Source organism: Dendroctonus ponderosae, unplaced genomic scaffold, assembly GCF_020466585.1.
Source record: "Dendroctonus ponderosae isolate FM_Combo_2020 unplaced genomic scaffold, Dpon_F_20191213v2 Dpon_F_20191213_9, whole genome shotgun sequence".
In the NCBI taxonomy this organism is placed as follows: Eukaryota; Metazoa; Arthropoda; class Insecta; order Coleoptera; family Curculionidae; genus Dendroctonus; species Dendroctonus ponderosae.
In genome coordinates this window covers 728,024-742,461 of record NW_026019116.1, presented here as the reverse complement: position 1 = coordinate 742,461, position 14,438 = coordinate 728,024, and the positions used below count along the sequence as shown (strand labels likewise).

General features: G+C 37.0%; 1 protein-coding gene across 9 annotated transcripts in view; it reads left to right on the top strand.

The window, feature by feature from the left end:
- Positions 1-14,438, top strand: part of LOC109537664 — a 36,031-nt gene that overhangs the window by 11,017 nt on the left and 10,576 nt on the right. For 5 of the 9 annotated variants that reach the window (XM_048669934.1, XM_048669935.1, XM_019904476.2 and 2 more), the window contains 5 exons: positions 708-827; positions 4,480-4,614; positions 4,682-4,915; positions 5,242-5,300; positions 7,754-9,147. In XM_048669934.1, the coding sequence (XP_048525891.1) occupies positions 708-827; positions 4,480-4,614; positions 4,682-4,915; positions 5,242-5,300; positions 7,754-8,599 (1,394 nt within the window). In that variant the 3' untranslated portion in view covers positions 8,600-9,147. Of the gene's footprint in view, positions 1-707; positions 828-4,479; positions 4,615-4,681; positions 4,916-5,241; positions 5,301-7,497; positions 7,721-7,753; positions 9,148-14,438 lie in introns of all 9 variants that reach the window. The other 4 variants (XM_019904483.2, XM_019904482.2, XM_019904481.2 and 1 more) reach the window with 2 other exon arrangements.

Below are 14,438 nucleotides of genomic sequence, written 5' to 3'. Positions count from 1 at the left end.
GACGAAACGTCAGGAAGAAATTCCGATAGACCACGGCTTCAAAGCCCGGAAAACATTTCTAAATGTTATCGAAAAAAAGTTCAATATTTTTGTCGTAGTGTCCAAGTGAGCGCCTATTGTCCCTTAAAAGGAATGACGCCAATTTTGAATCACCATGTATACACATTTTTAATTAACATATGAGAAATGTGAAATATTACTTTTAAATGCTCTGATTAACAATTCAGATTGATGCTGGACGCATTTCATTTCTTTACAAATATCTTATAACTTTGCAGTGACTGACTGACTTTAAAGGTGCGTACAGACATGACAAACATAACACAGTAGCGTAACACTGTCGCGTTACATTGGTTGCGTAACCATTAAACTTTTCAGGCAAGCTGTTTAATACCTTCGAACAAATGGCACTTTCACTCAAAGCTTTCTATTTTGGAGATATGTGCTGCTATTGAGTCGCCGTATACCATTCTATAGTCATAGAATTTCTGCCAGAGTAGGTCTTTGGAAATTTCTGTCTTTTATGTACACCTTCACAATTTACTAGGTATTCTGGTGATCGTATCGTTTGAGTCCCTCCGAATTTTAATTTCTTTTTTTTTCGATTCTAAATCTGCAAGAATAGTCATAAATAGGGGTGCGACCTTTTCGTTGTTCCACCCTGTATATGTTCAAATAGATTTGCAATATTTTTTAACTTGTTACAGAGTTGGGTTCCAAAAAGTTCAGAACCTGTCGTGAAGTATATGAGAGTTTTTCGAGGGCCGAATCAGATGGAGGAGAACTGGCTGGAGGGACATATGATCAACAGCAAAATGCTCACAAAGGTGGGTGTTTGACGAAATTTCACTCGATTTTGCGAAAAATTAATGTGCTATTTGTTCCGATTTATTGAAGGGTCATTTACATACGCATGTTAACGGCATATGGGCGTTAAAGTTGAATGCAGCAAAGCAAAATCCTGGTTTAAGGTCAAATTTCAATTAAACAAAAGTTGATAGTTAATAGTACAGAAAGTTCTATTTTCGGCACTTCTATAGGGGGGTATCTTCCGAATTGTTACTGCTATAACGAAAGTAGTATAAGTGTCATGTGCGTTTTTAGGTCAAATTCAAACTAGTGAAATCAAAATTTGAAAAATTTTGTCGACTTAAGAGATCTAGAGCTAGAGAAGAGAGCTACAAATCACATATTGGCAATGGCAATTTCAAATTGGCCCTATATTTTCTCAGTTACAGAAGATATACTATACGAGTATACTATATTTTCTCAGTTAGAGAGAGAAAAGAGTTTTATGTAGAAGTTTCTTTATCATTATTTTTGGATAATCTGCTGTTTTCAGAATAAGTATCAGTAGTCAGGTAAAAAAAGTTATCGGTCCTAAGCTCATTTTTTTAGTGCATCTTGCATATTTTAATTTAAAAAGATGGCATTTTAAATTGTTTTTTAATAATATAACACACCATGGATAAAATTGGTGTACACTATTACTTTAAACCACAGTTTGTCATGAAACGAAAGCTAATATAGTAAAAACTAAACTTGTTGAGTTGATACTCTAACTGGAAAGATATTACACAATATATTTTAACGGACAAAGAGTAGCAAAATTGCTCTCACAGGAAAGTAAATTAAAAAAACTGTAAACCGAAACGTCTGAGAAAACTATCAGACAGGAACTACAGATGAAGGAATAACATAACTGGTCATCGCGAATGTTCGAAATCTCTCCCGTTGTTTCAATGCACGCTTGACCTCTTTTTCCGAACGGATTTTAATCCATTCATGAAGTAAGAGAGTTATGTTTCTGCAATAGCCTTATTAATTCTTGGATCAAGTTCTCGTTTTAAAATGGATTTTTATAAATTTCATTTTTCAACATTTACAAAAGACAGGAATCTAGACAAACATCGTCTAAAACATTATGAGAGCTGTCTCCTGAAATGTAAAGACACTCAGTAATAAGGAACAAGAAATCGTGCAAGAACTGAAAAATCATAAAATAGACATCGCCGCACTGCAGGTAGCAATGAAGAAAGGACAGGGTCAAAAAGCACATGGAGAATATATTGCAATATACAGCGGAATTGATAAGAGCGAGAGAGCTATGGAAGTGTGGCTGTAGTATTACATGAAAAATATATCGACCAAGTGGAGTTATCGTTATCGTCAATACATATCATCACGAATAATCCTGGTTAAGCTGATATTCATATCCTCTAAATATAGTATCTATCTATGCACCAGAAGATAATAAGACAAAACAGGAACAGGAAATGTTTTTCAGTGTACTAGAAAGTACCATTGACTCAGTTCTTTGACCCATTTATACTGGGAGATTGGAATGCCCGCATCGGTAATGACCCATACTCAACAACGGAAAACTTATGATTAACCTTTGCTCCCTAACAAGTTTCAGAATTAACAACACTTTTTTCAATCATAACTTGTAATCCGACATTCATCTGACCAAATAATTGTTTTCGTGAAAAAAACGATTCTCGCGAGATTGATTTAAAAAAATCCCGATGCAAAAATTCCAATCTTACACCAGCTCTACGGTTCAAATATTGGAAAATATTAACAATATAGACTTGGAAAATTAAATTAGGGTGTGTGCTTTAGACAACCAGCAGTAAAAACTACACGGAGATGCGATTTTCACTTTTACCATCTAACATCCGCAAATCTGAAATTCAAGACGAAGATCAAAATAAAAGAGTAATAACCCACCAAATGTGCAAAACGCCCCTATGTAAGGTTTCACTTCAATAAAGTTGAGCTACTAGGAGTCATTATCTGATTACATGTCTCGACAAATCCTAATACACTATGAAGGCTTTCACGGCCGGTTAAATCACATTTAGGAATGTTTTCCGGGCTTTGAAGCCGTGGTCTATAGGAATTTCTTCCTGAGGTTTCGTCCACAACTGCGGTGGACATTATCAAAGGCGATGAGGCAGTGGGCGAAGCGATCTCCCGTGCTTTCCGACTAAGACTGACTAAGACTAAGACAGTCGGAAAGCACGGGAGATCACTTCGCCCACTGCTTCATCGCCTTCGATAATGTCCACCGCAGTTGTGGACGAAACTTCAGGAAGAAATTCCCATAGACCACGACTTCAAAGCCCGGAAAACATTCCCAAATGTGAAATCCTAATATGTTTTTTTCATCATTTTCCTTGTTTTATTTATTCTCAGTTTTTGATTTCCGTTCCAGGCGGCTGAATGTGTGCTTAAATGCTTGCCGCCTTTCCGGATGGCGTACAAAATTAATTTTTTTGTCAATTCTTCGTTTTATCCCACTTAATATAAACCGATTAATTTAATATGATCTGACTTAAAACGTAGTAAAGGGTAAATAAATCACCCATGGTGTAATATTGAAAATATCATTCAAAATTATATCTTTTTAGATTAAAATAGGAAGAGTTAAATTATTAAATGGAACAGCATTAAAAAAATAACTGTGTCATGTAACTTTTTTTGGCCCCGTTTATTTATTCTGAAAATGGCAGGTTATACAATAATCATTATAAAGAAACTTTTGCACAAAACTTTTTTTACTACTAGCATGAGATGTCACCATTATTTACTTCATTTCCTTAGTCAGAAGTTTTATTTCTCTCCCTCGGTCAATACTAATATTAAAAAAGTCCCTAGGTAAATAATGAAATGTGAGTACGTTTTTCGTTATTCTTATTTTGTCCGCCTGCCTAAGTTCAGGCGAGATTCCACCCATGTATTTCCACTTCTAAATCACTGTCACTTTAGGATTCAATGATTTTTCGCTTTCCCAGCAGTTTTTCATAGAACTTTTATCTATTTTCGGAGTGGCGTAACATTTTTTATTTCAAATTATCTACAGACGTGCCTGTGTGCACGCCACCCTTTCTTAACACAAAATTTTGATCACAAAACATGCATTGTTGTTAAGTGTCTAAGCCTGTAAAAGGTCATTGAAATATTTGAAGCGGTTTCTGCAATATTTATAAATATCATTTTTAATTAAAACTTTGACATCCTGTATATCGGAAACTAAGAGTTTTCGGAATATAGTCAATTAAGGAATTATCTCCAAAATTACTTGCACTATCACCACCTCGCATATTAAATCATTCGGTGCTACGCGCCTCAGGGTATAAAGTATATGATTGCTAACTTCTCGTCCTAGGTATATAATATACTACATATTTCTGTATCTTTTTATCGAGAAAATATAACGTCATTTTGAAATTGATATTGATATGATTGATTTTATTTTCCCTGTTTTTTTATCTCTTAGCGAGTAAAAAGTGCATCATTTTTAAGTGCGATCAAAAAAGAGCACATAACAACTATTTTGATAGAACTAACAATCACGCAGACACCTTATGAAAGTGTCAGAAACGGGTCATCCTGTACTCAACATACTGTCTAATTTGAACTAACTTAAACTAACCCAAAATAACTTAGATAGTTATACATATTTGTTTTTAGACGGTGTAAAAGCCAAAGTGGTACCTAGAACATCTGCTCTAACTGAACAATCATATACTGGTGTGAACCCGGAAGATAGTTATAGGGACATCAGTTATCGACCCGGATCTAAAACTGTAGGATTTTCTAAGAAAAGTAAGCGAATTATAGCTTTATTCTCAAAATATTTAGTAAAACCTATAATAAATGGCTATATTTTTAGGTGTTTTGAAGTATAGATCAGAAGAGAAGAAAAAGGTACACTTTAGCGTTGGCGAAGACGAATTCCAGAACGGCCTGGAAGGGCCAGTGGGAAAGCCCATGCGTCATAGCTCCGAAATCATATCCGATTTTTGTTGGGATGACAGTCAGCAGCCATACTCTGTGTCCGTAAAACCTGTTAGTCAACTAAAGGACGTAAAGTTGGAGTCCATCTCAAAGAAACACAAAGCTATAAGTAAGTTTTAGTATAATCAGTTTTCAAGAATTTCAATGATTTTCTGTTCGCATGTATTCAACCTAATTTTTTTTTCTTTTATGTGTTCCTAATGTTAATGTTTGATGGTATTTTATATCTTCAGCTGTTTCGAGTCTCGATATTGCCTTCATATTCTGTAAAAATTGTTTCAAATTGTTAAAATAATCCGTATAAACATAACGGTTATTTTTAAGGAGAGTCCGTTTGTCTTATATCTGTTTAATTTCCTTCTGTGCACACTTGGGAATTTCTTCTTGAGATTCGAGGCTATAGATATTACATAGATATGTTTTGTAATTTTTCAGATACACAGATTGATAACACCCTGCTCTCTGATGCCCTAATAGATGGACGCCTCCTATATGTGAGTATATTTATAGATGTAACTTTATTGACTTTTTACATTTTTGTAAAGAAAACTAGCAAAAAAGGTTTGAAATAATGGAACATTTCGCAAATTGAACAAAAGAAACAGTGATATTTATGCGTGGTTTAAATAAAAAGGTCAAGCCATTTCCCAGGTTTTCCAGGTCTATTATAAGAGAGTGTGAAAAGTGCAAGGTTAGAAAATCAAAATGCTATCAAATTATGCCCCTGATTTTTTTCCGACCACGTTCGAATATTATCTGACCAATAATCATAAATAAAAACATGTGCATTTTTGTTTTTAAATTAATTCAAGTTCAAATGATCGATTACAATCCATATACAGAGTGACAATAAAAATATGACCTTTAGCAAAAACTTCATAAAATGTTTAGTTTTCAATGGAAACAAAATTTATCAACAAACAGCAATAAACAACGGTTTTGACTGCAACTGACAACCTACTCAGCCGGTTTCGAAGTGGCCTCCTTGCGCGTTTCAGCAGAGCACCAAACGCTGCCGAAAATTTTTGGCCGCGCCACGCACGTCTTTCAGCAAAAGCACATGTAGCACATGACCTGGTCTCCAAAATACCACACACTGTAGTTCATCGGATTGAGATCTGGCGAGAAGGGCGGCCATTCCGTCGATGAGATGAAATCCGGAAAATGGGTCCGGCACCAGTCCTGAGTCGCTTTCGCCTTGTGGGCCGGAGCGGAGTCCTGTTGGAACGCACAACTCGCATCGCCAAAGTGCTGCTGGGCCCACGGAAGTACCACGGCTTCGAGGATGTCATGGTGGTAGACGTCCTTGTTGATTTTGACCCCCTGTTTTACGAAAACGAAGGGAGTCTTGTCGCTGGCACAAATAACGGCCGTGGGATTTTGACCGATGTTCCGGGCTCGATCAGCTCCTATCGTTCTGGTGGTTGGGGGCTTGTTCAATGGTGAACAGCTTCTCGTCCCTGAAGAGGATTTTGTCCCATTGAAGGGGAGCGTGGCGACGAAGCAGTCGTTTGCACCTTTCAAGCCAAACGCTCTTCTTTTCGTCGGTGAGGAGCTGAACTTTTTGCGGCTTGTAGGGCCTGAGTTGGAGATCCTCTGGCTATTTGGCAGATGGATTCCCGATTGGTACCAGTTTCACTCGCGATTTTTCTCATGGAGACTCCTCGGTTTTTGCCTAATCCGTTCTAGGACGAGCTCCCGGTCGGCACGGCCAGGAAAATTTGGCAGCTGTCAAGATATATTAAAAAACTTATTTACGTCAAATTGGCATTAAACAATTTTTCAAATTAACTGTCATTGTTGACATATGACATGAACTTGTTTTTCTTGACGTGTCAACCCTATTTGAATATGACTTTAGTAGATAAGGAATTTTATTATCATTTGAGGGATATTTATATCGTTGGGTTTTTTTCGAAAATAAAATTTCTGTGAATAATTTTTGCTGATCCAATTTAGTTGATCGAAGTTCGCCATGGAAGGAAACACTACACACACACCACAGCATTGAGTCCATCGTGATAAATAGTAACCACATCTTCCAATTGTTTGACATTGAAGTTTAATTCAAGTTACTTAAAAATTTTAGTTACTTTTATTGTAAAAATTCATCATTGAAATGAAGAAAAGCGCGACATGGGGACAATGCTGGGCGAGCCTTTGAAATCATGCAAAATATTATACGCCGTGTTGAGTAGGTACTTATGGAAGTTTTACTGAAATGTAATAGAAACTGCGGAAGTTAATGTCTTGGCCATTGTAGGTCAAGGGAGATCAAAATCCTTGATCCATTTATTTTTCAAAGCACTTCCAATTTTTTATGATGCATGAAAATTTCGATTTAATGACTTAGATTTTTCAAAATATTACTCGAAATGTTTCTAGGTTTATTTAAGAGATATGTGTTATTTATTTTTGATTTCTTGGGTATAGAAATTTTCCGTAGGTATATTTTGTATGAATAGCCTAGAACGTTTTTCCTGATGCGGTTTTCAGGACTTCGATATGGCAGCCAGTAATCGGGCTTCAGTGGCAGTCGTTCGGCAATGATAATCTAGAAGTTTCCTATTTAGGTAGAATGGGTTGTCAAGTTTGTAGGTCAATTTTTGTAATTGCACAAGAAATATTGTTCTAGCGGGTGAATGTGGGATTGAAAATTGAACAAATTGCTTCAACTGGTTTTATCCCTAGATTGACCTCTGCAGAGACAACCCGAACGCTAAGGCCAGCAAATCCCATCCGAAACCAGCTCAAGTTCGAGCTCAACATCGGGCACGGGAAATGGAAGTGAAGGAACGCCAATTGAGCCAAAAATCTGGCATGTTTTTGTGCGTGTTTGGCGATAAGCTAAATAAGAAAGACCGGCAGGTGTTGACCAAGAGCCTGCCGTTTTATCCTAAAAGTCAAGTTGAAGGTACGAGGTTTTAATCTGTATTTTTCTTTACAGGATATGCAGCAGGCAGACGTTTACTCCCAAAGCTTTATTAATGAAAGTTCAGGTGGTCACTTAAATGATATAGGGGCTGATCCCTATTTGTATTTTAGCAACCCGATACTTGTAGAGGACGGCTTTAAAATCCCCAGTCCTTCGGAGGACTTTGCGATGGTGGGATTTGATTCTCTGGGAGTAATGAAAGATAGCGGTTTGGTAATGAACTTTACTCCTTGCAAACCTGCGGCAATTCCTTTAAATTACTCGCTGCACGGATCAGCTTCTGCAACTTCAAACGAGCTGCAAGTTCAGAGGGAGTCTGAGCAAGAGGTTAAGCTGACGCTGCCACCAAAAAAGCGTAAGCTAACAGATGAAGAGGAACTGAACATACTTCTAACTCTCAAGTACATGGAAGAATCAGAGCAGAGTCAAAAATTGCAGAAGTCATACCCGGCGGAACGGCAGATGTCAATTGCGGAAATTCAAAGAGATAATCCCAAATTCAGGACGCCGGCGGCGCGTAAAGAATACCCAACTTTACCGCAGGTTTATCAGAAGTACCCGGACCAATGTCCAGACCAATACGGCAACATTACTAACTTCTTCATTAGCGGATTTGCACAGATTTCTCACAAATTAAATAAGCATTCCGATAATGAATTGGTCATTACAATTGAAGATTCTCAAGGGCAGTACACTGCGCCGCAGCAGACCCCATGTGTGGAACAAAGTTCTGCAACTGAGGCAACCGAGCCGGTTCTACCCCCGCCAAGAGCTAAGAGAGGCCGTAATCCGAGTACTGTAGTCAAATCGCCAGGTGTAAAAAGAGGCCGGGGAAGACCGCGAAAAAATCCCCTTTAGGGGCTGGGGATTTATTAGAGCCGTTCCTATATAAATCGTTGTTAATTTAAGTTTGTTTTTGTTACTTATTCCACCACGTCAATTCCACCACGAAGTTGGAAGCAGAAGAAAGAAGATGAAGAAAATTAAACAAAATTCAAGCAGCGTCATAGGGGCAATGTGATGAATATATTTCAAGTTAATGATGCCCAAAGCATGCCCCATTTTTTGTTGCGCTCAATATTTGACGGAGATATTTTCCTAGAAGTTTCAAATTATAAGAATTAAATAGCTTTTCTGAAAGTTCACATGCCAAAATATTGCTAAATTGATTACTACTGACATATCGATATAAAACCTCATCTATTTTTATCATCAATGTCAAATATTGGGTGTAAGTTTTAGAAGGATAAACAGTAAATCTAAATAATCCATAACTAATGAAATGTTACGTTTAGCGACAATGTTAATAATGAAAAAGTAATAAGTACATCAATTTTAAGGCCAACCACACAAAACCCAAAATGGAAATTATCGAAATGAGAAGAAAGGACGGAAAAGAAAGACAGGTGAGATTTTAAAACTTGTTTTTGCATGCTGGTAGTTTTTTTTTTTGAGAGGAAACTTTTATTTTAGTTTTCAAAGTTTGCGCGTATTAATTAATAAGACGGCACATAGAGGAATGAGAAAGTTTCCTTTTAATCATCATTTGGTGATACTTTTGGATGCGCTGTGAAACAACAAAAATTGCTACATAAAAGCCCATTACTATTGTCCTTTGAACCCCCAGGAGTAATCACGTCAAAAATGTGGGAGATTAAATTCTAATTTTTTTCTATACTCTCTTATAATAAAATACACTGCCACACAGTGCATTTTTTTTATCTGGTGTTGAGATACTGACGTGCTGAATCCAAATCCCCGATCAGTTTGAGTTTATCAGGTCAGGATCATAGCGTACAGGGTCATTCAAAATTGGCGTCATTCCTCGGAGGTGTTGTCTGGCGGTGTTTTAGGAGCGCAGAAAAATTAGTTATTTTTATACTGTTGCTTCGTAATTATCTAAAACTCCGGTAACAATGGATAAATAGAGAGTGACAATAAGATAGACAAGGATAAACGGTAAATTCAACAGGAATCGTTGAATGACGGAACCTATTTCGAAACTCAGGACCTCGAATTATTAATTTGTTTACAAAGTACAAAAACATACATTTGAGTCTATAGCTCTAAACAAGTGCCTGTGTAATCAACCTAATGTGTAAACAATCTTATTATGTACTTCTCTCGTATTCGGTTAATTAACTCCTGCTCAATTTATACGGGTGTTCAGTAATCCATTAGTTTAATGTGATCTTACATACGTGGTAGGAATGTAGCCGCTATTTATTTGGTGCCTGGGAAACTGTCAATTGTTGTGCAATGTTTTGTGTGCCCCTGAAAGGCTCTTCTGCAATTATGTCCAATACTTGTTCCTCTGTGTCTCGAACCAGAACATCTATTGTCGTCCATTATCTTCTTGGAACCCTTGTTTTTGACAAATTATTGTTATTTCATTTAAAAAAATTCTTAAAATTATCGAAAAAAGCCTAAGCCCCTATTACCCCTTAAAAGGAATTACGCCAATTTTGAAAAATGAACTAAAATTGGTTCGTTATATCCGGAGTTCGCTATAAGCGAATAATAATACAAAAACACGTGGTGTATTTTATTTCGTTATTTTTACATAGAGTAGTAGAAATTAGTAGGTATGACTAAAAAGAACACAAAAAGATAAACAAAATTCAATTTGAAATCTACTTCATAAAGTCTCTAATTTTTGTTTGTACATTTCTGCTGCAAAAATAGATGATATTTATGTAGTTTTCACGATCACAAAATTACTACCAGATATGATTAGGAACTTGGCGTGATTGTAGAAAATTTCGAGTTTTTGACATTTTTTTGTCATTTCAGAAATGGTTGGAACAGCATTAATGTTTACAGTAGAATCAGTTTCACATAAATCGTCATCTTTCTCGTTATCGCTTAAAGCTGTAGATGAGGTTACGGAGTCTATAATTTGCTCATCGGTCAACATTTCTCTTGTAAGAATGCCATTATCACTGCTCACATATTCGAAGAAATTGAAATCACTCAATTTGGTTTTAACTTGTTCTTCGACAACATTGAGCAAATCTTCATCTGTGTCATACTCGTAGTCAGAGTCTTTATGCTTTTATAACCATTCGTTGAGTGGAATTTCATCGTCTGGTTCATAATAATTTTCGTTTCTTACAAATCCACCATGCTTAAAACAATTTGCAACAGTTTTTCGGCTAACTTTTTGCCAAGCTCTATGAATGAAATTTACTGCATCTAAGAGATTTATGGAAAATATAGAAAATATAGAGAGAAAATTTGAGCGAATGTATTACTCCTTGATCCATAGGTAGGACACTAACGATAATGCCGGAGAATGGCTCGCACTTTGGTTACTTATTTCCACCAAGGTTCGGCTGAAATCCGTAGAAGATCCGTATTTTCTCTGTTTTTTTCTCATGGCGCTAGGTTGTCCCCACCAGAAGGGTTTCCAGTCGTTGCGGCATTAAGTAGTCTAGTAAATGGGGGTGTTCGGTGATCGCGAATTGTTTCTTATTTTTTAGACAAAAAACTATCCGCACTCGAAACGGCAAAAAGCTACTTCACTTTTGTCTATAATTACAAGTTCGAATCATCCGGGTTCTGYCCACTTAAAATAAACCAAAGCGCGCTCCAGAAACACAACCTGATCCTTCAGAATGTAATCTGGAGAAAAACGGGACTGCCACTGTCGACTCTCACTGTGCAGGCTTATTTATACCAGCAAAAGAGGGTTCCCCTGCACGATACGTGCTCCTCCGCTATGCACGTTTTTTTTATCAGCAGAACGGGGTTTCTCTAAACTATACGCGCGCTCCCGCTGTGCACGCTATTTTTTTATTGGCAGAATGTGGTTCCCCTGTAACTGGGTTTTCCCTGCACGACAATATGTATATTGTACCGTGGATGGCCGAGTATCAAACTCTTTCTTCAGCTTCCAACTTTTATTCACCTCGGTATAACTTTAAATGCGGAACAGGAACAAACTAACTTCAAAATTACCGTCAACTTCATAAACAAGAACAATAACCGACGAAAAACTCGCTCTTCCGACTCGCAGTGTTCAACATCTTCTGCACCCAGTCGCGCCTGTCACTTCACTCCCCTGTCTTGTTCTCCTCGCCGCTTATATAGATTCCTTCAGGTAACCCAGATGGTTCTCGAAATCTCCAGAACAGGTGCGAAACTTCCCGCTTATCAGTGTCATATTTGACAGTAAATGGGACTCCCATTTACTGAAATACCACGAAATTTGATCCCTCCATTTCAAACGTGAGTACCCCAGGCCATTCCGTTACAATATCATAGCCTGTCCAAACTTTTTCGTCTTCCCCCTGTAGCTTACCTGCGAATTTTGTTTTGAACCGACCAAAGTCGATTTACCATGTAACTTTTCCATATCTAACCACCTATCAAGGAATACTTAAAAAAAAAAACATTTTTTCGCTAAAACAGTTTATTTTTTGTCTCGAACAAGCTTCCCATCGAAAAGTCGTTCTTTCTAACTGTAGCTTTTCTAACTCCAGCTCTCATGGTTTTCAAGAAAATGAGTTCGAAAATAGTGTTTTAAGAAACTGCAAATATCTCGATAACCGAATGAGCTGCACTGAATCTAATCAGTCCATTTCGTTTCTTTTGAACAACAAACATATGTTTAGATTTTTCTGCCCAAATGGATCTTTCTCAATTTAACCTTAAAATCACCTTGATGCTGATCTGATAGAGTGAAACTGACTGCGGATTTGGATTCAGCAGGTCAAAATACTATGGGATATGTCTCAACACCAGATCAAGAAAAAATGTTTTGTGTGACTGTGTTATCAGCGAGACAATGACCCAACCAAAACAAGTAGTGATGTAACAATTTAAATTGCAAAAATTGCCTCTGGTGAATGGCGAGACGCTGGCGCATCGTGAAAGATCGACTAAACATACCGACCTTAGAGAGCTCTAACTGCATTTATCTGAAGCAATTTGAAACAATAAAAATGTATGTGCTTCTCAATGCTTAAGTTCTGTTGCCCACATCCTATTCTTTAGAGGAAAAACTCGTGGCAAAAGGCGGTACCTCGGCGACAGTTTTTTTACTTTGAAGCTTTTAGTCGAGCTGGTGAGTGCTATGAGGTCCGTGCTACAAAAGTAATAATTTCATTTTTTATTGCTTCATATGGTCTAGAAAACATACGTGCTTTTGCAAAAATGATATTAAAAAATGTCAATTCAAGTTTTATTTCTGTTAATATTTTGTATCAATTCAAGTTATTTAAATTTTTGTAAAATGACAATTTGGACTATCTTAATTTGTAATAGAATGCAACTCTAAATTATTACTTAAAGTTTCAAAGTGAAATATCTCGAACTCACGGCGAGATACCGCCTTTTACCATCAGTTGTTTTTATATGGAAAACCTCAGAGAATAGGGCGTGATCAAAAGAAATTCAATATAGTAAAGCACAAAAAAGTTGTATTGTTTCAAACTGGTTCAGAGTACAGCGGCTAGCTCCATCTAGGAGTGAAAGCTCGTTCAAACGCTGACATTAATGTTGTGACATCTAATGCCGGGACAGTAGCTTGGGTCACGGTGTATATCAAACCATTTTGATATGTGGCATATGTTGTTGACGACATTTGAGAGTTATTGGAAATTACAAATACTGTCATGCAGTAATAAAATTACTCCCTATTTTAATACTTACTGCAACACCTTTATCTCTTTAACGAAATTATAGTTATTGGAATGTCTAATTCAATGCTTTCAGTATTAAAAGTGCCTACCCTAAGCTCTATGCCTAACCTTAAATACTTTACTTAATTTTAAGTTGTTGTCTGTATTATTTACCTTTTTTGATGGATTTTGGATGCGGTTAAACATATAAACTTCAATTTTGGTATGCATTATAATCCATTCCATGGTATATGCCATTCTATGGTACTGTTTTGTGGTTCAGTTTACTTTTATACAGGGTAGAAATGTGGAACCCCTACTTTTATTTTGTTCAGAACTTTTTTGTGTGCATTTAGACTTTTATCCGCATATATTTTAAGTACTACAAATTATTTGCCTACTTTTTTTTATCTTAGTGTTTTTCCTAAGACCACTAGTTTGCCCGCAAAAAAATTAAATCGTTTTCTTCGCGTTCTCAAAACGTGTAAGTAAGTAAGTTAGTTTTTAAAATCTAATAACGTTTTCATATGACAATTTTGCTACGCATTATTGGTTAATTACTAACAACCTAAATTCTTTTTCGAAAATGTGTATTTAGGTTCAAATTACAATTATTAAACTATGAAGGCTTTCACGGCCGGTCAGATTACATTTAGGAATGTTTTCCGGGCTTTGAAGCCGTGGTCTATTGGAATTTATTCCTGACGTTTCGTCCACAACTGCGGTGGACATTTTCAAAGGCGATGAGGCAGTGGGCGAAGTGATCTCCCGTGCTTTCCGACTAAGAATGATTCGACTGCTGGATTCCCAGTCGTATTTATGCCGCCCAGCCGTGTGTGCTTATGCGTGTGCTCATGCGTGCGGGATGGGTGGGGGTTCCAACGCTTCGGCGCACATGCTGTTTGGCGCAAAACGCGCTTCCAATCTGGATTGAGTGCCGTAATTTCTTCTTTTCTGTTGAAATTGTTTTGGTGTTTAAATATTTCGATGGCCTCCCTGGTGAGTCTCGGGTAGTATCTTTCAGATTGGTGCAGAATGTCAACTTCGTCGAAGCGTATTTGGTGGCCGTCTAG